Consider the following 22,633-nt stretch of genomic DNA (forward strand, 5'->3'; position numbering starts at 1 on the left):
ACAGTGTGTTTGTATTCAAGGCACTCTTATCTTAATCTGGTTCCAGGCCTGAGTCCTGGCATTGCAAATAGGTTTCACAGCCAGGTTTATTTAAATCCTGCTTGCTGGGCTTGTTGGCTGTTTATGGAAACAAACTTGCTCTTTTATTTTTCACATTCTTTCCCATGAATTCAAACAAAGACAGGATGTTGGCCACCAAATTGCTTTCACTTTCTTAACCATCGTCATAAAGGTTGTTTGTGCTTTCAGCAGACCCCGTACATTGTATCTGAAATTGGGAATCTCCTGTCCTAGAAGTTTATCTGGCAGGTTGTACATGACTTGCTTCTATACCATTCTCGGGACACTGGTGAGAGGATCCCTCACCTCTGAACTGTATTTAAACCAGGCTCCTTGGAGTGCAGGAAGACTAATACAACTCGGGTTACAAACACTTCAGGTTACAGACTCCGCTAACCCAGAAATAGTACCTCGGGTTAAGAACTTTGCTTCAGGATGAGAACAGAAATCGTGCTCCGGCGGCAACGGGAGGCCCCATTAGCTAAAGTGGTACCTCAGGTTAAGAACAGTTTCAGGTTAAGAATGGACCTCCGGAATGAATTAAGTTCTTAACCCAAGGTACGACTGTACCAGACACTATCATCAGTTAACTCTTGTTTTGCTTTGTATTTATGTACTTAAACCTAGATTGCCATTTTGTTTTGTTTTTGTAATATTGAGTTGGAAGTCCTCTGGGGTTGGGGTCTGTTTCTGCTCTCCAACTTCAGGCCTGGCCTTGGGTCCAGCCAGGCCTCTCCAACGCCAGTAAAATAACTGGTACTAGCTGATTGAAGAACTTCTACCTAGTTCTGTCCTGAGGATTCAGTGTGGGCTTACATAATCATAGGATTCCTGCCTTTCTTGTTCCACTAGGAAAGCCATTCTGTTTACTGTACCTCGTTGAAATATACTCAGAGTCGCAAAGTGATTTCATGCTCTTTATTCAGCTCATAGTGGTGAGGAGGAATGAATGAAAGTCCCCTCAAAGTATCTGCTTTATATACATTATTTACACAATGGGCTGCACATGATTGGCTAATTCCGGAGTTCTACTGTAAGCCAATCAGGTTGTGGATTCACTTCTATCTGGAGCATGATTGGGTAGTTCCTGCCAACCAATCATACTGCTGCATTGTTCTAGGACCAATCAGACTGCTGCATTCTGAATCCTATTGTTCTAGGACCAATCAGACTGCTGCCTTTTGGATCCTATTGTTCTAGGACCAATCAGACTGCTGCAGTTTGGATCCTATTCAACTTGGTACATAACACTTGTTCATTTTTCAAGATAGCAGCACCCAAAACTCTGATTTAGCCACAATTCATGCATGCAAGGGGTTGGACTAGATGGCCCTTGTGGTCCCTTCCAGCTATGACTATTGCATTCATTCGGTTTGTTAAATTGTTGGTTTTTTGCCATCTTTGAATTTACTGACATGCTCTGAATTGTATATTTTTATTTTGGTGTTTTGAATGTTTGCTGTCTGCCATTTTGGGCACAGCTCATTGTGGAAAAGTGGCATGTCGGTAAACGCAAACCAATCAATAAAAAATGAAAGTGAGATAATCACAAGCACACTAGGCTTGTTTGGGTGGGACCCTGGCCAAGTCCATGCTGGCAATATTTGTTTAGACATACTAGTCACCGTGTTGTTGTTGTTGTAGTTCTTGTCCTTTTAATTGGGCTCAGTTTTGAACTCTACGCCCTGCTGTCAAACTGACAAATGCTAACTCCCACCTCACCCACAGAAGGTCTGTCAGTGTCCTTCTGCAGACAAAAATTCTTCAGCGCCATCAGCCCTCCCTTAACCTAATAAACTTCCCCCAAAAGCAATTCAGACCGGATGTCATTATTCAACCTGAGGATATACAGTATGTATATTTAGTTTTTACAAGTCTACAAAAATGCAATCAATTCCAAGGACCTGAAGAAGTGCTTATTTTAACAACAGGTGGTCTTCAAGAGGTTGTTTTCAGTTAAGTTCTAGGAAACAGCCAAGTCTACAAAATCTGTTACAGACAGTTTGGTTTTTGTAACAAGGTTATCGTTGGTTATTTCAGGTCTGTCTGTCTTTAGCAAAGCATTTGCAGAGGCAGGTAGTGTAAACAGAAAGGAAGGGCTGGGATGGATGGGGAGAAGATACTTAATTCAGTTCTTCTTTGCAATCACATAGCCCCCATCCACACCAAAAGATGCATCTAGACCAGGCTTCCTGAACCTCAGCCCTCCAGTTGTGTTTGGCCTACAACTCCCATGATCCCTAGCTAGCAGGACCAGTGGTCAGGAATGATGGGAATTGTAGTCTCAAAACATCTGGAGGACCGAGTTAGAGGAAGCCTGATCTAGGCAGTTTAAAGGGAAGGATGAGTGCTGTGAAGTAAATTTTATGTTGTACATGCATTAGCCTTCAATCTGCTAATTTCCTTTGCTGAATTCATTTGCGTTTGTAAAATATTGTTTTGTGCCACCCCAATTTCCGAGCAGTGTGAGATTCCAGGGATTCCAGGTGCTGTGGTGTCTTTATTTACACACATATACAGTGGTACCTCAGGTTACATACGCTTCAGGTTACAGACTCCGCTAACCCAGAAATAGTTCTTCAGGTTAAGAACTTTGCTTCAGGATGAGAGCAGAAATCGTGCTCTGGCGGCACGGTGGCAGCAGGAGGCCTCATTAGCTAAAGTGGTGCTTCAGGTTAAGAACAGTTTCAGGTTAAGGACAGACATCCGGAACGAATTAAGTCCTTAACCCAAGGTACCACTGTACAACAATGATGGTTCACAGCATTGACACCCCAAGAGGGTCTCGCTTCTCCCATGGTTGCAGCTGTGGATTCAAACAGAACTCAATCATCACCCTGTTTCTCTGTTTCCAGCTTCCTGCCTTTGAAAAGTGCTCAAATCAAGGCAGGGTGCATGCAATTTGCCCTTGATGCTTGGTGCCTATGTGTGCATATATACCAGAGGTGCCGACTTGTGCCCAAGATTGAGGTGGCCAAGCATGCTGTGTGTGTCATCATGCGCATATCGCACATTGTGTGCACACAACGTCATGCACACAACATGCATGTGTAACGTCATGCGCATGACACGTGTCATGAGCTCGATGGCACAACGTTGGAAGGAAGCCGATTGTGGAGCCCAGCATGGTGCAGCTTCAATAACCAGTGGCTCCTTCTCTCTCACATTCCAGAGGAGCTGGCCATTGAAGCCGCACAGTGCTCGGTTCCATGCTAGGCCTACTCCCCCCCCCCACAACATTGAGGGGGCCCAGCCCCCTCCCAACAGATATTGAAGGGGGCGAAGACACCTCGGCCCATAGAGCTGCCATGCCTGATACACACACACACACACCGGGTGTGCACTCCACCTACAATCTAGTAATCAGCTTTTGTTTTTACGGTTTTATTATATTATAAGCTACTTTAAGAATTCTGTTGGATTGAAAAATGGGGTTTAAAGTTACAAAAAGAAATAATACATCACTGTAAAAAAACCCAACAATTTTCCAAGGGGGGAAAAATGATACCAGGATCTATTGACTACAACTGACTGCCTCCTGGAAGATTTAAAATGTTTACTAGTATCCACTTCTAGTAAGCTTAAATAGATTTTGAAATCAGGACAGGTTTGCCCTCTAGTGGGAATTTGAGTTGCAGCCGTGTGTTTGTTTCTCCCAGTAAAAGCTTTATTGCTATTTATGCATGCGTTCATGAATACCTGCCTGCATTCTCCTGGGACTGTGCCTTTTGGCTCACTTTGCCGATGTCCCATTTAGCCACCTTTCCCACTGAAGGTCCCACAAGGGCTGACCCTCAGAAGGTCCCAGGTTCAATCCTTTGCATCTCAAGATGGGGCTGGAAAAGCTTCCTTCCTAAAACACCGCTTCCCCATGACAGCAGACAATAAGAGGCAATGGTCTGATTCAGTGTAAGGCAGATGCTTTGCTGGGGCACTGTGTAAAAGAACACGTGAAGAAGGGGAGAGCAAGCTTGAGTGTGTGGTCTCTAACCCCATTGTTACCCTCTGCATGTTCAGGGAGAATTATCAGCAGTGGGGAAGCCTCCTGTGGTTGTGGAGGCTCCCATGCATTCTAGAACCATAGAAACTCATCATTCCAAATTGGATAGGAGCCTCCAGAAACTCAGGAAGTGCAAGCAGCTGCAGTAGTTGCCCTTGAACTTGAGGAGGGTGATGGGGAAGGGGTGGAGAAGCTACATGTGATCACACAGGCTGTTGTCACCTTGTGTCCTTATTTAAGCCTCATTATGAGAACCTGGGGGTGCGGGTGGTGCTGTGGTCTAAACCACAGAGCCTAGAGCTTGCTGATAGGAAGATTGGTGGCTCGAATCCCTGCGATGGGGTGAGCTCCCATTGTTCAGTCCCTGCTCCTGCCAACCTAGCAGTTCGAAAGCACGTCAAAGTGCAAGTAGATGAATAGGTATCACTCCGGTGGGAAGGTAAACAGCATTTCTGTGTGCTGCTCTGGTTCACCAGAAGAGGCTTAGTCATGCTGGCCACATGACCCGGAAGCTGTCTGCGGACAAACATTGGCTCCCTTGGCCTATAGAGCGAGATGAGCGCTGCAACCCCAGATTTGTCCGCGACTGGGCCTTAAGGTCAGGGGTACCTTACCTTTACCTTTATGAGAACCTGAATAGGGCTTTCATCACACACAGTTCTCATGGAGATGAGTGGGACTTAAGTTTACTTTTTGCATTGGTTTCAGTGGGACCTACATGCAATAACTTAGTCCAGATCTAACCCATGGATACTTGTGAGCATAAGAGCCACTTGTCTCCCAATAACTACATTTAGCAGTCGGGTTGAAAGAATGTGCTTGCAGGGAGTTCACTGCATACCCTTTTGCATGTTGTCTGACTGCTGTGCAAACTTTTCCAAAGATGATCCCATGAGCAATGTACAAAAGGAATCTAAGATTTTCCTAATGGGATCAGTTTTCCAGTGTTCTAAAAAAAAGCCTGAATACAGAGTATAGGAGACTAATTACACAATCCAACTGGACAGTAGATTTTTTATTCCCATTGAACTGGGTGGTGGAACACATGCTTAATTATTGCATTGAAGTCGATGGGAGAATTGTGATCAGTTGCCAAAGAGTTAAATTTACATTTCCCTTTTTGAAATAAAGCTGACAAAAGCTGGACTTTTCCAATACTTTATTGGCATGCGGCATAATCATAGCATCAGTAATTATTAAGTCCTACATGTTAGAGATATCTCTCTACTGTTTTGCAACATATTTTACTCAAATAAAATCAATACAGTAAAACAACTATTCAGTCCTCTAGCTAATAATTTCAGATTACAACATCAGAGGTATTGTGAAAGACGTAAATGTCAAAGTTGTTTTTAATGCAAGGATAAGGAACCTATGGCATTCCAAATGTTGTTGGATGGACTCCAGTTTCCATCAGCCCAACCAGCATGGCCAACGGTCACAGGTAATGGAGTTGTAGTTATGCGGCATCTGGAGGGTCATAGATTTCCCTGCCTTCAGACTTTAGAAAACATAATGACAAGAGCTGTGCTAAGTATTATCTATTACTGATTTTTGAACATTATTGTGGAAATACTTTTTCTTAGCTGCCCCAGCTGCAACAAAGCATGTCTCTCCCTTATCAGTCTCTACAGCCACAGTGGTCACTGTAACTCTCCAATAGTTTGACTTTACTCCCAAAGGCACTCTCTTCCATTGTACAGAGAGATGCTAACAAGCTCCTGCAGTGCTTTACCTAGGTGCTGCTCCTTCCTTCCTGAATTGACCTAACAGATGATCACTATGCAATCATTGCACGGTGAACAGGTTACAGCAGCCTCCCCTGAGCTGCAACTTCCATCTGTGATTGCTAAGGCTGATGGGAGTTGTAGTCCAAATTAGCTGGAGGGCGCCAGGTGGGGGAAGGATGGGTTATGGGATCACCTCAGGATGTCATGTGGCAAGCAGATTGTGCAATATAATGACATCACTAAGAATAAGAGCTAGCAAAGCCAATTTACACAAATAAGCTCTCCATTTTGCCATTACTGCCCCCCCCAAAATAATTGAGCAAGGGAGGTACAGCTGAAAACACTTGTGAGTTATTTCGACTCAACCCTAATAACGGCTCTTGAAGTGCAATGCTCTGATATATGCCTACTCCAAAGTAAATCCCATTGAGTTCAATGAATCTTGCTTCCAAGTAAGTGGGTATAGGATTTCAGCTTTATTCTGCGCACCAGAGCAATGCCACATAATTATGGCCTATGTATGACCTAGCCTAGTGCATTTGAGGCTCTCTTTTCTTCCCTTCTGAACAAATGCAAGCAAATCAATCAGTACTTTTCCGCTCCTGGGAATCTTCTTGTGAGTTGGTTCCTTGGCTGTGGTCATGACTTTCATCAGATCGGGCTTCTTCAGTACTCTCAGGTGATTGATGACTGTCGGGTCTGTCATTCTGATAGTCTTCATATGACTGGCGGCTGTTTTCCTCACTCTCCGATGATTGGCTGCTGTCATTTCTATGGACAGATGGACGCTTCTTACCACGTTGACTGCTCTTTCTCCTCAGGACACCCAAATACCCATGGTAATGCTTAGCTGCACTGCTGCCATGCGTTCCAGTATTAACCCTAGATGCCTTTTTGCTTGGCTTCATAACCTTCCTATTGCTCTTCACAGTGGCCAACGAGGGCCCCTGACTTTTAAGCTTCTCATTCTTTGGAATATTAAGGATGTCTCGGATACCGCCGTGAGACCCACGAGATTCAGCCAGGGCACTTTTGAACTGGATCGATTTTTGACCACTGAGCTCCTCCTGTTTGTTGGAAGAATCTATATCACTCGTCTTGAGATCTGCAGAATCTCCAGTAGCTTTCTTGTAACTGATAGCTCTTTCTGGAGTGTCCTTGTTGACTTTTTGAAATGTGACGCCAAATCCTGTTTTGCCACTTTCAGTCATCTTTGGGTCACCCAATGTGCTCTCATTAGCATTTTTGTTTGTTTTTTCATAACTGCCACCTTCACCAATACTAGGCCTTTTATGAATAATACCAACTTCACCGGGACTTTTTCGACCGTGCTGTGTTGCACCGGAATCAGAAATTTGTTTGCCAGAAAGGAGAGTAAGTTCACCTTTTGAATGTGACTTAGTAGTACCAGATCCATCCATATGACCATTTAGTTTCCTGCTCAATATAACTTTACTTTGCTTTGTTTTCTCTGTCTTGGTATCACCAAGCTCCCCCACGTGACTGATAAGCCTTTCTTTGGTACCAATTTCACCGCCAACTTTTTTTTGTAGTTTGGTAATACCAGCTGCGTCCAGATGGCTGTTGGACTTCTCATTACTGACATCCTCTCTGGTTCCATCTTTTTTCCGTAGGTTGGTAACACCAGCTGCTTCCAGATGGCTATTGGACCTCCCATTAGTGACATCCTTTCTGGTTTCATCTTTTTCTTGTAGGTTGGTAACACCAGCTGCTTCCAGATGGCTCTTGGACCTTCCATTAGTGACATCCTTTCTGGTTTCATCTTTCTTTTGTAGGTTGGTAACACCAACTATTTCCACATGGTTGCCACTAGTGACACCATCTTTTACATCACCCTTTTTACGTGGTTTGGTAACTCCATATCCATCCTTCTGTCCATTCAGCTTCCTAACTGTCACTGTATACCCATCTTTGCCTTTTGTATGAACTGTAGCATTGCCAGTACCATTTTCCTTAGCCACTTTAATTTCACTGGTATCTACGATGTTAGTGTAGCTGCCTCTGGTTCTCATGGGTTCAATTTCCCCTACACGTTCTCGAGAGATGTTGGCTTTTACTTCGAGACTTGTGTATAGTTTGGTGGTACTGTTATCCCTTCTGCTTTTGTCTAACAAATGAACATGACCACCTTCTTCTTTTCCTGGCTCCCTATTGGTGGCATCAGTTATGACTTTCAAATGGACTTTTGAATAATCTTTGCTTGATGGGTCTTTAATTTTCTTGGGAATATCATGGAAAGGATTGTTTTCCCAGACTGCACTGGCATCATTCTCCTTCATCTCTATTTTGATGTGGGGATCTTTTGATGACTTGGTATTACTAGATAACCCAGATTTGCCATCTTTATCTTTCCCCCGAAGTTTATCAGTGCCTCTTGTGTCTTGATGGTCTTTGACTCGGTCATGATATTCATTGCCAATAATGACGCCATGTTGGGTGTCAACTTGGCCTGGAAAGCCTATGTCCCCACTTCCATCTATCTCAATGGTGTTATCTCCTGTAGCAATTTCATTTCCTTCCTTGTTGACAATTACCTCCAAGTGATGCTGGTGGAGATCCTGATTTGTGGTGTTTCCATAATGTCTATATAAATTTTGGCTGCTTCCAGTAGTTCTTCTGCCCTCGGTCTTACTGCCATTTCCAGTTGCATCCAAGTGCTTCTGTTCTTCTCTTGCTTCTTGTGTTGTGTCAGTGAAATTGTCAGTGGCCTTCCTTGGTACATTTTTTCTGTCAGACCCATGAGTGATAATGGAAATGTTATTTCTGTTTTCTTCTTCTTCTTTCTAAATTCCAAAAGAAAACAATGGTGAGCTTGACAGGTGAGTGTATTTAATTTAACAAGCAAGGTAAAACTTATTCATCGTTTGATTTGTTTATGGCTAATGTGTTTATCCATTGAGTAGGTGAGCCACAACCTTTGCTATTTCAGTAACAATTCAGTCTGGAATTTCCATGTTTTGTTCACTTTTTTTTTTTTTTTTACAGAGAATCTAGACCATGTCACTGGCAGACTGTTACACTCTCTGTTTTCTATGTTGTCCTATTCAATGTTTTCCTTAGACCTGATTTGTGGGAATTATTGTGATTTTAAACAGTTTTAGAGCCATCCTGCCCAGTGTCAACTGGCAAAACACCAATGAAACATTTCAGGGCCACTGTGTGTGTGTGGTTTTTTTTTTGTAATTTAAATGCTTCCTGTTTGTAGCTCTGGCCCTTCTTATCATTTTCTGCTGAATGTGGCAGTGGGAATGCTGATAAATAGCTTGTTAATTGCCTCTTGGATTGCCTGTTAATTACCCTTTAATGTCAGTTACTGTTCTTGGGGAAGCAGGGAGCTCATTTCGGCAAGGCTGTTAAATTTGTGGGGTAGTTTTTTTTAATGAGAATTACTTACAGAAGAATATTGGCCATTGGGATGGGGCATTGTTGGATAAATCAGCAGGACCTGCAGAGCCAGCCCACTTATGAGGCAAAGTGAGGAGTTCGCCTCAGGCAGCAGGAACTACAAAGGCAGCAGATCCAGCCTCCAAGGAATGCATTGACTGCTGTTGCTCCAGCAGCGAAAGCTGCTGCAAACTCCTTGGAGGCTAGATCTGTCATCTTTTTGACAGCTCTCCCCACAAGCCACCTCTATAGTGGCCTCTTGGCAAACAGAAGAGGTGCTGCTGGACTCTTCCCACCCTTGTTCCCTATGTCGGTCATTATCCCCACTTGTTCCTGATGCAAATCATCACTCACTCTTTCCCTTGCTGCGAGGGCACCATTTTGTGGTTCGCCTCAAGTGCCAAAATGTCTTGGGCTGGCCATGCTTATCTGTGTTGGACCATCATTTAATTCTGCTCCCAGCTGCATAAAGGTAAAGGTAAGGACATGCTCTGTTCCATGGGGTCATGAAGAGTCGGACATGACTAAACGACTAAACAGCAACAAAAGGGACCCCTGACCATTAAATCCAATCATGGACGACTCTGGGGTTGCGGCACTCATCTCGCTTTATTGGCCAAGGGTGCCAGCGTACAGCTTCTGGGTCATGTGGCCAGCATTCCGTCTGCTGAACCAGAGCAGCACACGGAAACGCCGTTTACCTTCCCACCAGAGTGGTACCTATTTATCTACTTGCACTTCATGCTTTTGAACTGCTAGGTGGAGCAGGGACCGAACAACTGGAACTCACCCCGTCGCAGGGATTCAAACCGCCAACCTTCTGATCGGAAAGTCCTAGGCTCTGTGGTTTAACCCATAGCACCACCCGCGTCCCATCCCAGCTGTTTATGGAAAAGCAAAACACTCCTCTGACACGAGCACTGCACCATGTTTCTGCAGATCTTGCTCAAGAACAGTTTACTTACTCGGCAAAAGCTGAGGAGTAAAGTCACTTTGGTGGCATTGCATCAGGACAGATGAGTGTGCAGATTTCGATACGTTTACAGGCCAGGGGACATTTCCAAGCTTAATAACCCAAGCACTTGTGCTTCAGGCTGCATAAATACTTGTCATTCTGAAGGCAAGGGGTCGAAAGGTGTATCTCCTCTTTCCCCATGAGCCTTTTTCAAAATAAAATAAAATGGAAACAGCTGCTGGGATGCTGTTTCCTGGTGCTGCAAATGAGAATGAAATAGCATCTGCAAGAGAGTTTGTGGGTGAAATTGATGTGCTCCTTGTATACCGTGTGGCGATACTGCAACAAATGCAGACAACTAAAAAGGTGTATGAGCCAAAACATTATTCTACCTGAATCTGTGTTTGATTGTTGGTCACTGCAGACGAGTACACGTAATTAAATATGTAAAACCCGTGCTTGGAGTGACGACCTTTGAGCATTATCTGGGGGCAGAAAAGAAGGCATTAACAGTACTCTTGGAAATACCACGCTTCTGTTCATTTCAGCTAAGCCTGCTTCTTGAACTAGGAAAACAACAACAGCAGCAGCAGCAGCAACACCCAATGGACACCAGGATGTTTGTGTGATAATCAACATTGCCTTGTGAATGGTCAGTATAATTATTTTTACAGTACTTTTAAACTTCATTGTAATTAGCATTATTATTAGTAGTAGTCATTTCCCTCTGACCTCTCTGCTCACATTTCTACCGCATGAAATCTTATGCCACATAATACATCTGTTCGACTTTAAAGAGCTGCAGGATTAACACAGCTACCTCTGTGGAAATTATTACAATCCCCACGAGAGGGCATGCTTAATCTTCCTTCCATATTGCAGAAGGACAGTCTCTTTAGTCTGTTAGTCAAACCAGAAAGATGGAAGCAAGCTTTTCCAAAGCCGTCGATTTTGGGGTCACGGGCACTGTGCAGGGGGTGGGTAATGACTTAGGGATCAAAAGGGGGGAGGTCAAAGAGGTGCAAAATAAATTTAAGAGGTATAGCACAAAAAATATAATTAGTGCACCTGCCAATGAGGAGACTGTATGTAATAAGATGATTTCACATTTCAATAGTATTTCTCATTTTTTACATGTTATGGTTCTTAATAATTGTGATAAATGGTTAATAAATGTTGATTATATGTTGATATTTCTTGACTTTATTTCATTTATATTCCTAAGAATCTGGGTTGGGGATAACAACAGCTTTGTAAGCTCTTCAATGGATCAATGAACTCAAGTTTACGAAACCCTGCCTTAATAACTAGGCATTGTATCAAAGCCATTTTTTCCTGTCCATTAAAGCTTACACCACAACATATCTATGATTCTTTAAGATGACACAGGACTCCTGTTTGCTTATCCTTAAATGTGGGAGTATCTCTAGGTAGTAATTTTAAAGGACTTTCCTCTCAACTTAAACATTGTTGCTGGCATTCAGAATTTGGGCAATACAGTTGTGGAACATGTATTTGTCCCCAGACGTTCTAGATTTTCTCCCCTCACATTTTCTTTAAAGAATAATGTGGAAGTACAAAAATTGCTGTAACAAAGTGGAATTTATCTGAACTGTGTAATACCCTTCATTTCTAACACTTACAAAAAGCTTGTCATTAATTTACAAAATGGCAATGCTACAGCAATTCAAATATTGCATCCAAACAAATGAAAATGGGGAAAAAAAATTAAACCTCCCAGCAGCCCTTCTCCACACCAGCAAAGGCTTGTCAGAAAAGCATGAGCTGACATTGCTTCCTACCAATGATGTGGTAATCTGGATCATGCCTAGGGTTGGTCCCACCCTTTAACCAAGATGGGCCCCTTGCCTCTAGGAGGTAGAGATGCGGTGAATCAGTGGCCCTGTCACCCTGACCACTGCATCTGAAAATGCAGATACTCTTCAGGGACACCTCATCCTCAACTGAAATACTTTATTGTCACTTGTATAATTTGTATACAGTGAGATTACATGAGCACCCCCCCCCCACTCAGCTCTCTTAGTCTTAATTCCCCTCATTTACTGACACCCACACCCACCAAACCCAAAAGTCAGTTGCCCTGTTGTTATCTTTTCATTCAGCAGAAGATAGAAGCTGTTCTTTACCCTGTTGGTGAGACTAATCATGCTTCTATATCTCCTGCCTGAGGGCAGGAGATCAAGAAAGTGCCGGCCAGGGTGTGAATGATCCCTGAGAATTTTCCTCACTCTCCTGAGGCAATGTTCTTCCGCTATTTCATCCAGTGGATTCACGAGACAGCCCATAATATCTTGTGCTGTTTTCACCACCCTCTGTAGGCACTTCCTATCAGTTGATGTCAAACCAGCGTACCATACTGTGATGCGGTATGAAAGGACACTTTCTATTGTTGACCAGTTTCAATCAAATGTTGATTGACATAGTTCTTTCACAATACTCTGAGGAGATTACCGGTAATACTCAGTGCCTCACTCTGAGGAAGGACCCTATGTTCCTCAGAGCAAGTTGTAGATCCTAAGAAGGGCCTTAAGGAACCTCTGGGAAGAGAGTTGGCAGCAGTGGCAGTGGAGGAGGCAGTGCTTGGCCTGTCTTGCCTCAGGCGGCATAATATTTTGTGCCAGCCTTGGCCATGCTACAGAGCTGGTTCTAAAGACACAAGGCCTCAGGGTGAGAAAAGAAAGTTCCCATTCCTGTTCCAGCAATGGAAATTAGCATTAGAAAGCAAAGTGCATTAAAACAGAAGAGTATCCTATTGATTATGCCTCCGTGCAGCATCCGTATATTGAAGCACACTATTCATCTCATGTTTCTGTGGAACAAACGACACTTTCCTGCCTTCTTCTGCTAACAGAAGCTGAAGGAAGCCACGTTGTCATCAAAATACCTGACTCATTTACCTGGTGTATATACGCTCGGTCTTTATCACCCCTGTTATACAGAAAATTCCAAGTGGGTCTGAACCTCAATGCTTAAAATCCCTGATAGAGGATAAGGATCCAGATATCACGCTAAGGGTGGCCAAATTTTGTGCGGCTGCCATGAAATTCAGGCAACAAGCTGCGCTATCACAAAGGCCAAGGGCTCAGATGCAAACTGTAGAAAATATTTTAGAGACTAAGACCTAAACCACATTTCTAATGGCTGTCATATTTGTATTGTTTATTGTCATATTTGTATTGTTTATTGTCATATTCGATTGTTAATTCAAACTTAATTCTATTGTGTTTTACGTTCACTTAGTATGGTATGTGAATCTGGTCTGGGACCATAATAAATTTAATTTCATTTACCTGGTGATCTCCCCGGCACTTCTGCTTCGCTTTCCTGTAATGGGGTTGAAGCTCCTGGAGAAAGATGGGAGGAAAATAAACAATGTCAGGTAAATCTCTTCTGAATTGTTGGTGTGTTCTGCTAAAGGGTTGTCTACAGGTTTTCAGAGGGAGGCTGGGTAAGAATCTAACTTTGTTTTAGCTCTATAGCAGCAAACTCCTGGTCTTTTTCTGACACTCACCTGAGCATGGTCTCAGAAAAGGTGAGGGAGGCCAAATATGCTGGCCCTACCTCCATGTTCTCCATCTCCACTGACTGCAGCCTCAGGTCTTTGAGCAGTGACTGGGAAGGTGTAAAGGGGGCATCTTTGCATGTTGGGACCCTCCACACAACTGGGAACCCTGAGCATTCATGATTCCTTGAGGGATCATCTTACCCCATCTGTCTCTATCCTATCACTTCATCCTGCATATCTATAATGTTGGTTCTGTGTTTGTAAGGAATAATCCCTTCAGTGTGACAGCACTGGAACACACAGCCTTCAACGTACTGTATAGCAAGGGACTATGAGACTCTGGGCAGGAAGCTGAAGAGCCTTGGGGCACAGGTGGTCTTTTCATCACTCCTTCCTGTTGAAGGTCACCCCCCAGGAGGAGAGAGGAAAATACTGGAGGTAAACCACTGGCTACGCAGGAAGAGTTTGGCTTCTTGGATCATATTTTCCGCTTCCTTGAGGAAGGATATCTGGCAGAGAGATAGGCTGCTCCTCACAGCGGTTGGCAAGGATGTGTTTGCTAAGAATCTCGTGAGCCTGATCAGGAGAGCTTTAAACTAGAACTTGAGGGGGAGGGAGACAACATTACAGATGACAGAAGAGCACTTGCTACTGGGGATAATAGCTTCACTGATGCACAGGAAACCAAGGTGGGGCTCCAGAAACCTGCTAAAGGGCAGGAAATTACAAGAAGGAAGCAGTTGGAAGGAATGACTCGTGGTTTCAGTTGTCTCTATACAATTCTGTTATCTCGTTGCTCTCTTTGCTCCATTCCTACTAACTCAAAGCAGAAATGGTGCCTCTCCATGCAAATAAATGTCACTCCTTGACTTGAATTCATGTAGAGGCATTTCATACAAAGGCACATGGGGAAAGAGGAACATTATGAACTACACCCTGTCATGTGAATCTGCCCGAACATTAGAATCAACACTGAATTCCAAAATGTGGAGTCCTAGCCATAGTTTTTCACCAGATGTCGCACTTCTCTGAAAGTTGCACAGTATGTTTTCGTCGTGTCTTTTCATAGGTATGCGTTCCTGTATTGAAACTTTCTAAAAACATCTGTCCTCCAGATGTCGCTCTTCCCCAAAAGTTACTCTCAGGAGAATCTGTATATCATTTCAGCCTGAAGTTTGGAATACTCACCGACTGAGCCCAGGTTAAGCCACAGAGAGTCAAGTACAAAAGAGCAGCTTTCATCTTCAGAGCTTCCTAAGGACAGAGCATTATAACTGAGAAATGTTTTTATTTCACCTTTAATGCCTATGATCACAATCCAGAATACCCCCTCCTTGCTCCTGAAAGCAAATCATTCATTGTTCTGAGAATCAACAATTAAAGAGTACAATCATATTTCTGAATCAGAATGAATGGAGCATTGATTTGCAAAATGTGGAGGCCAATCCCATCCTTGTTTGTTTATTCATTCATGACATTTATAGCCCATTGTTCTTTCAGTGTGGTATACATTGGCCCCCCTCCAGCTTTTACTCTTACAACAGTCTTGTGAGGTAGGCTATGCTGATGTCTGGCCCAAGGACACCCAGCTTATCAGGCTTGAGTAGGGATTTAAAGCTAGATACATAGTCAACTCAGCCGGTAGAGCATATATTGGGGAAAATTATGCATAAAAATGAAGCTGTTGGTGGAAATGATGTACAAAAATACATTATATTAGGGGGAATTGCTTTGCAAAAAAAAAAGGTTTGCATTAGGCAAAACTGCATATAAAACCGTGTTTATCAGGGCAAAGTTGCACTAAAATGCTGATGAGTTTCCACGAGGATTTTTTTTAAAAAAGCAGAAATAGTGGAGAACTGAATTTGATATAGGAAAAATGAGAAAAATAGAGGCAAAACTGACAGATCCTTCCAATCCCTTGTTCTGATTGTAGTTTGCTTCAATAGGAACTGTCCCCTCCTCTTACCATGTCTATTGCAGGCACTAGGTAATGATGGTACAAATTGGGACCATTAACAGAGACCAAAAAATTACAGCCCCCCTCCCCCACGTTCCCCAAGCTAAGGTCCTGATGGGAATTGGGACCCTGCACTGCCAATTTGTGTTGAACAACAACAGCAACTGTGCACTTAAGGGCACAGATACAGAACTAATGTGACATCTAGTTAGGCCCTTAGTTAATTTTACTCAGTGAGCCTTAAGTCATAATTAAATTCTCCTATGGATTTCAGTGGGATCCATCTAAACTGAAGACAGTACTCAACTAAGGTTTACTCAAGCCCACTGAAATTAATTGAAATATGACTAAGTTAGGTCCATTAACTTCAGCGTGTCTACTCTGAGTAAAACTTGGTTGTTTGGATCTAACCTAATGTAAATTTCAAAGCCTTTGCATGCACATCCAAGCCATTGGATTAGGGCAGTTGTGGATAACTGATTACAGTGGTACCTCTGGTTATGTACTTAATTCGTTCCGGAGGTCCGTTCTTAACCTGAAACTGTTCTTAACCTGAGGCACCACTTTAGCTAACGGGGCCTCCTGCTGCCGCTGTGCGGCAGGGACGTGCAGAGAACGATTTCTGTTCTCATCCTGAAGCAAAGTTCTTAACCCGAGGTACTATTTCTGGGTTAGTGGAGTCTGTAACCTGAAGCGTATGTAACCTGAAGGGTATGTAACCCGAGGTACCACTGTATATTAAATAAAGCAAGAGCTATTTGCACCTGCCAGCAATGGCAAAGGTTATCACTATGCTGATGTGCCTCTCCTCCCCCTACCCTCAAACAAGCAGAGTTTGCCTATTTAAGCATCTGCCTTAAATTGAGCACATTGCACCTCCAATCCTCCAATTCTTCAGTGAAGATATACAACAGCCTTTGCCAACCTGGTGTTTTGTAGTCCAAAACCTGTGAGGGGCAGCAGGTTGGCAAATGTTGAAATGCAACATACCTGAGCTCAATTATGTAGAAGTATTGCTCCAAACTATTCAAATCCATAAAACTGTGTAGCTACGAGGGAGGACCCCTACGCTGTTTAATCCACCTTCTTAAACCTCCACATGTTAAACCACATTATGCATAACACATTAATTTACTTTTGCTTTATTTGTTAAAAATGTGTTTGCTGCAGCCTCTCTGTCATTGTAGGTTTTGAAGGTAAGGTGGGGAGAGGGTTCCTGTACTTTTAATAGTGTCGTAAAAGAGGAAATTTCTACACTACTATTAAAGGTACAGGAGCCCTGTCTATTTGTCCATTTGGCCACTTCTACTTGAAGTATCAGGATAGTAAAAATATAAAAGTGCAGAAAAATACATGCCATTGTACAGAAACAACAGCAACAACAAGGGAAGCAATTAGAAAACCTGTGGCAAGCAGATCCAACCCTAGACAAAAAGAAAAGACCACATTCAGAAAATCAAATCAGTTTACCTACCAAATACCTGAGCAAATGTAACTTTTCTTGGAAAAGATTGGAAAAAGAGGTGATCAAAAATGCAATCATTTAAACTGACATGCATGGTTGACAGGATACGGACTTGGGTGTGAAATAAAGAATAAGAATTGAACGCTTCATAGTATTGAAGATAATGCTGCAATGTTGTACTGGAGGAGAAATATTGTTGATTATAATATACAACAATAATTGGAGAATCCCCCTTGGGCTTCTTGCATCGAAAGAAACGAAGGAACTGGAGGTGCCTGGGTCGAAGACTGGAAAAATATTGCCCAGCAGAGGAAGAAGCAGCTGAATATATAATCTAGAATGAGCATTTGACCACTGTGAAGAAATATTGTATGTATGGCTGACAGATGTGAGCAAATGGGGCGAATTTTGCTTGCCATCTAAATAGTAACATAATACTCCCCTACCCATATTTGTACAGATCTTATCTTTACCTGGCATGCACTATGCACAAAACTAAGTATTCTTTAATACAAAGGTTGAAAACTTCCATCTGAAACTAACTAACATATATCGGCTGAAGGAAATGGGATTAGACTCTGATGGAGATCCAATTTCCATTTGTCAGCATTCAAGCTTTGCAGCGCTAGAGAATGGAAGGCAGAGTGTTAGGTTTAGCTGATCCAAGAGGAAGCAGGAGATTGCTATAGAATAGTAAGGAAATAGCTCACGTTTCCTGAAGAAGACAGGGTACCTTCAGCCGATGTTGGCAGCCTTTTGCCCACCTTGCTGAAGTTTAAAGTTTATTATAATAGTAATGGCCAATCAGCTCTGGCTGCTTTTAGCACTTGCCCACAGATAACTGGAGGAGGGTCGGTTTTAATCTAAAAAAGTCTTTGTGGTGGAAGCCAGCCATCTCATGTTCCATCGAGGTGGATAAACAAAATGCAGGTTATAAATATCTATTGTGCGGCTGAAGGTGCCTGATAGTGACTGACATTTCATGATGGGGGCTTCTAACTTCTTCAGTTAATAATATGGGTAGAACTATACTTTTGAAACAGGGGTGGTCTCAAGAGGCCTGATCCAGCCACCCTTTGAGACCCCACTGATTTTGACAGCAGCAGCAAAAAAGAAAAACTAAAACTTAAGGGAGACAGGTGGCTCATTTGATGAACAGAGAGGAGCAATAACCCCACTCCACAGATTAGCTGAGGAGGTGAGGCCTATGTTCCTGTGCATATGCTTCTGTGTGTCCTTTGTATGTGAGCATCCTGTGTGCAGGTAAAGGTAAAGGTAAAGGACCCCTGGATGGTTAGGTCCAGTCAAAGGCGACTATGGGGTGCAGCGATCATCTTGCTTTCAGGCCGAGGGAGCCGGCGTTTGTCCACAGACAGCTTTCTGGGTCATGTGGCCAGCATGACTAAACCACTTCTGGCGCAAGAGAACACCGTGACAGAAACCAGAGTGCACAGAAATGCCTTTCACCTTCCCGTCACAGCAGTGCCTATTTATCTATTTGCACTGGTATGCTTTCGAACTGCTAGGTTGGCAGGAGTTGGGACAGAGCAGCAGGAGCTCACCCTGTCATGGGGATTCAAACCTCCAACCCTCTGACTGGCAAGCCCAAGATTCAGACCACAGTGCCACCTGCGTTCTGTGTGCATGCTCATGAGTGAGTGTGGGATGACCACAGCCACTTGAGACCATTACTGGCATGAGACCCCTGGAGGGTTGGCCAATGGTTGGCCCTTGAGACCCAAAAGATTAGCCACTTCTATGGGTGAACATTATGGTTTGATTTCTCTCATTTTCTTATTTTTTTCTTCAATCTTAAATTTACTGTACTTCTCCATATTTTCACATCGGAAAAGAGTTTTCATGAACATTTTATTGCAAATGTCTTCTCATATACACACCTTTGAATGCCATTTTTCTTAATATACACATTTCTCAAAGCAATTTCCCCATATATAATTTTTTTGGGTATGCCATTTACACCAATATATGCATTTATAGGCACACTTTACCTTATCATATGCATTCTTGTACTTGTTGCTTGGCTGAAGAACTGCATTTCAAAATTTGGAGATACCCAGAGTTTGAAGGATGGCTGCCCTCTGGTTTGGAGAAAGTATTTCAGAAAGTGAGAATTAAACAGGTTTGTCTTAAAGTGTGAACTGAATGGAATTCCTCCCCCATCCCAAGCCAACCCTTGCCAACCCTATTTTAAAAGGACATCCGGTGGGGCAATTCCACTCTCTCCTGTATCAGTGGAGGAGGAAGGGGGTGCAGGTGTCATCACTGAGGAGGATGACAAAATGACAAAAATATGAGTTTTAAATAATAATAATAATAAAATTGGGTTCACAAAACTTTTTAGTTCAGTCAACAAATGGAACGAAACATGGCTGGCACTGGGCGCCACACTGTGGGGCCCGGCACTTACGGTGGGGCCTGCAGCATGCCCGAGCCACATGTCTCTCCTGGGAGTGACGTGGTGGCTTGGGCGACTGCAGGCTTCGTGCTGCCTGTGTCTGCGCTCCGCCTCTCCCTCAGTCGCCCTACAACTGAGGGGGAGGCAGAGAAGAAGAAGAAGAGTTTGGATTTGATATCCCGCTTTATCACTACCCGAAGGAGTCTCAAAGCAGCCAACATTCTCCTTTCCCTTCCTCCCCCACAACAAACACTCTGTGAGGTGAGTGGGGCTGAGAGACTTCAGAGAAGTGTGACTAGCCCAAGGTCACCCAGCAGCTGCATGTGGAGGAGCGGAGACGCGAACCCAGTTCACCAGATTACGAGTCTACCACTCTTAACCACTACACTGCACTGGCCGGTATACAATGTAGTGCGCCCCCATAGGCGGCTTGCCCCACCCCCAGCTGCAGGACACGCATGCCACACCTGGCATCCGATGGCTAGCTACCCTGCATAACAGCTAGTTCAACTTTCCTTGCATAATTATGATGTAAGCTGCCATATCTGAACTCCTACTTCACATCAACTGCCTCTGGCCAGGGGCAGAGTAGACACATTGTCGCAACATCAGCACATGGGATAAGTTGATATTACAGAGGGGATGGAGGAACCTGGCACTGAGCCACCATTTTTATTGGAAGCTGTTCTATGTGACGCCAGGATGGGAGATCTGCAGCCTTGTAGATGATGTTGCTGGACCTCAACTCCCATCATCCACTGCTGGCTGGGGCTGATGGGAGTTAAAAGTACAGCAGTATCTGGAGGGATGTGTACTTCCCTGTTGTGTGGCACAGTTCCAAACTCAGTGTGGTTTTGTAGGTTCCTTTCCATCTTATTTACCATCATGGGTGTTGAACTGAAAGTGATAAAGTTAAAAAGGAGGGCTACATCGAGTGAGTCAGAGCAATTATGCTCTGCTTTTTTGAGTACCGGGAATGCATTTTTGCCTAATTGGTTGTAATTGCAGCTTTTATTAAGTATACAAAAAGCAGTTGCTGTGGAAAGTTTAGGGAGTAATTGGTCTATTTTGCTTGAGTATCTGTAGGCAGCAAGTCTCCTTGGTCAGATGCATCAAGCAAATTTGAAGCATGGTAAGGAAATATACCTGTGGGCTGAGGTAAGTTAAAGGGTAAGGCAGCTCACAGGGTGAAGAAAGAGGAGGCAGGGAATAAAATAGCAAACACAACTTGATTGCCAGACCATTACCGTGCCAAGTCAGTACCCGTGAAAGCTTAAATATTTGCTGTGGTATTAAAATAAATGCAGAGCATGGGCAAATGGTAGATAAAATAGGGAGCTAATTGCTCATAATCCCCATTTAGATTTATTAATAGGTTCTGGTTTTCCAGTCTGCTGCTTTTATTAAAATAATAATGCACAGTTGTTTTATTGGCGTAAATCATTGCTATGGCAACAGCTATGGAGTGAAATACTGTGGTTGTGATTGATGAGTAAATTTCAAGTAACCTCCTCTGGATTAATCTATGTTAGAAAACCCCAGGAGGTGTATGAAGGTCCTGGGCTGGCTGGACAACAGGACCTCCCTCATGTGGGTCCAAAGGAAAGCAGAGCGATATGTTTGGCACCAACTTGGCTGCAGGAGTTGCTGGAAGGAGGTGCCATCCAACCATCTTTAAAGCCCTATGCGGCCTAGGACCCTCGTACTTATGGGACCGCCTCTCCTGGTATGTCCTGCAGAGGACCCTAAGGTCCATGAATAATAATAGCTTAAAGGTCCCGGGCCCTAAGGAAGCCAGACTATCCTCCACCAGGGCCAGGGCTTTTTCAGTGACGGCTCCGAGCTGGTGGAATGCTCTGAACCACGAGACTAGGGCCCTGCAGGACTTGATTTCCTTCTGTGGGGCCTGTAAGACAGAGCTATTCCACCTGACCTTCAATTTGAATTAGCCTGATCCTCTATTCTCTTTTCCCTTTCCTCTTCTATGAAGAAACCCTTTCTGGGACCCCACATTTAAATTCTTCCCTGGTCTCCTTACTGGCCCTAGTAGGACCAACTTGGCCAGTTAGTCCTGGTGTTCATTTGATGTCTACTGACTGGGTTTTTTTCTTCTTCCTCAAAATGACCCCTGAATTTTTGAATTTTATTGATATTGATGCTGCATTTTATGTTGTTTTTTATGCTGTTTTATGCTGTTTCTAAGGCACATTTTAATCATTAGCCTCCCTGAGCCTGGTTTTTAAACTGGGAAGGCCGGGGTATGTATGTATGTATGTATGTATGTATGTATGTATGTATGTATAAATAAATAAATTATTATTATTATTATTATTATTATTATTATTATTATTATTATTATTATATCTTAGGGACTCCACACCAGATTTGTGGGTGTTTTCTCCTTAGCCTTTTCTTCTCCTGAAGATATCCCATGGGGCAGTGGAGGTTTAGGTTCAGAGTTTTCCTTCTCCTAGATGGGCTAATAACCAGAGTGTAGTTGTTGATAGAGTTTCCTTTCCTCTTCAGAGAAGGGGAACCTGTGGTCCTCCAGATGATGCTGAACTACAATTCCCATCATTCCTGACCACTGAACATGCTGCCTGGGACTGATGGGAGTCCAAAAGCATCTAGTAGGCAACTGGTTCCCCATTCTTTCTCTGTCTGCTTACTGCTAAAGTATTATGGTGTGTGAGCATCAGCTCATACGTAATGTTAGTCAGGTAGAAAACACTGCATGCATGATGGTGAGACTTGTGTGCTGTTTACTCGGTTGAAGGGAAGTTATAATGTGGAAGAGGAAGCAGTCATCAAAGCTAGTTTACATTTTTACACATACATGACTAGAAATGCACAAGGGAATGTGGAAGTTCTACATTGTTTTGGTGGCTGCAACTTGAAAACTTATCGGCAGTGTTATCTGCGTCCAAACATGAAAAAGTGTGTCAAGAGAGGTTTCTGGTCCCATATATTTGTCAGGATTAGGAGTGGAGGAGAAATCCAATCAGGTGTGCATTTAAAGCCTGATTATCAAATTTGCACCTTCTGAAACACTGTATGTGAACCAAAAGAGAGCATTTCTTCAGAATTCACACTTCTCTGAAATTTGCAATGTTGTT

The 22,633-nt window shown here is 43.3% G+C and overlaps 1 protein-coding gene across 1 annotated transcript; it reads right to left on the reverse strand.

Annotated features, from left to right (window-relative positions):
• Nucleotides 1-5,204: 5,204 nt before the first annotated feature.
• MEPE (matrix extracellular phosphoglycoprotein) lies at nt 5,205-17,856 on the reverse strand. The gene is made up of 5 exons (XM_053404116.1): nt 17,812-17,856; nt 14,865-14,930; nt 13,462-13,515; nt 10,543-10,635; nt 5,205-8,594 (listed from the first exon to the last, which is right to left on the reverse strand). Exons 2-5 carry the CDS (start codon nt 14,916-14,918, stop codon nt 6,372-6,374), a joined length of 2,424 nt encoding a protein of 807 aa, XP_053260091.1. The 5' UTR covers nt 14,919-14,930; nt 17,812-17,856; the 3' UTR covers nt 5,205-6,371.
• Between the last annotated feature and the right edge of the window lie 4,777 nt (nt 17,857-22,633).

The sequence above is a fragment of the Podarcis raffonei genome, chromosome 9 (genome assembly GCF_027172205.1).
Source record: "Podarcis raffonei isolate rPodRaf1 chromosome 9, rPodRaf1.pri, whole genome shotgun sequence".
Lineage (NCBI taxonomy): Eukaryota > Metazoa > Chordata > Lepidosauria > Squamata > Lacertidae > Podarcis > Podarcis raffonei.

Coding starts and splice junctions, on each gene's coding strand:
- MEPE (XM_053404116.1), bottom strand. CDS start 14,918: ATGAAAGCTGCTCTTTTGTACTTGACTCTCTGTGGCTTAACCTGGGCT. Junction 13,516..14,864: donor GCTTAACCTGGGCTCAGTCG/GTGAGTATTCCA, acceptor ATCTTTCTCCAG/GAGCTTCAACCCCATTACAG. Junction 10,636..13,461: donor AGTGCCGGGGAGATCACCAG/GTAAATGAAATT, acceptor TTCTGCCCCCAG/ATAATGCTCAAAGGTCGTCA.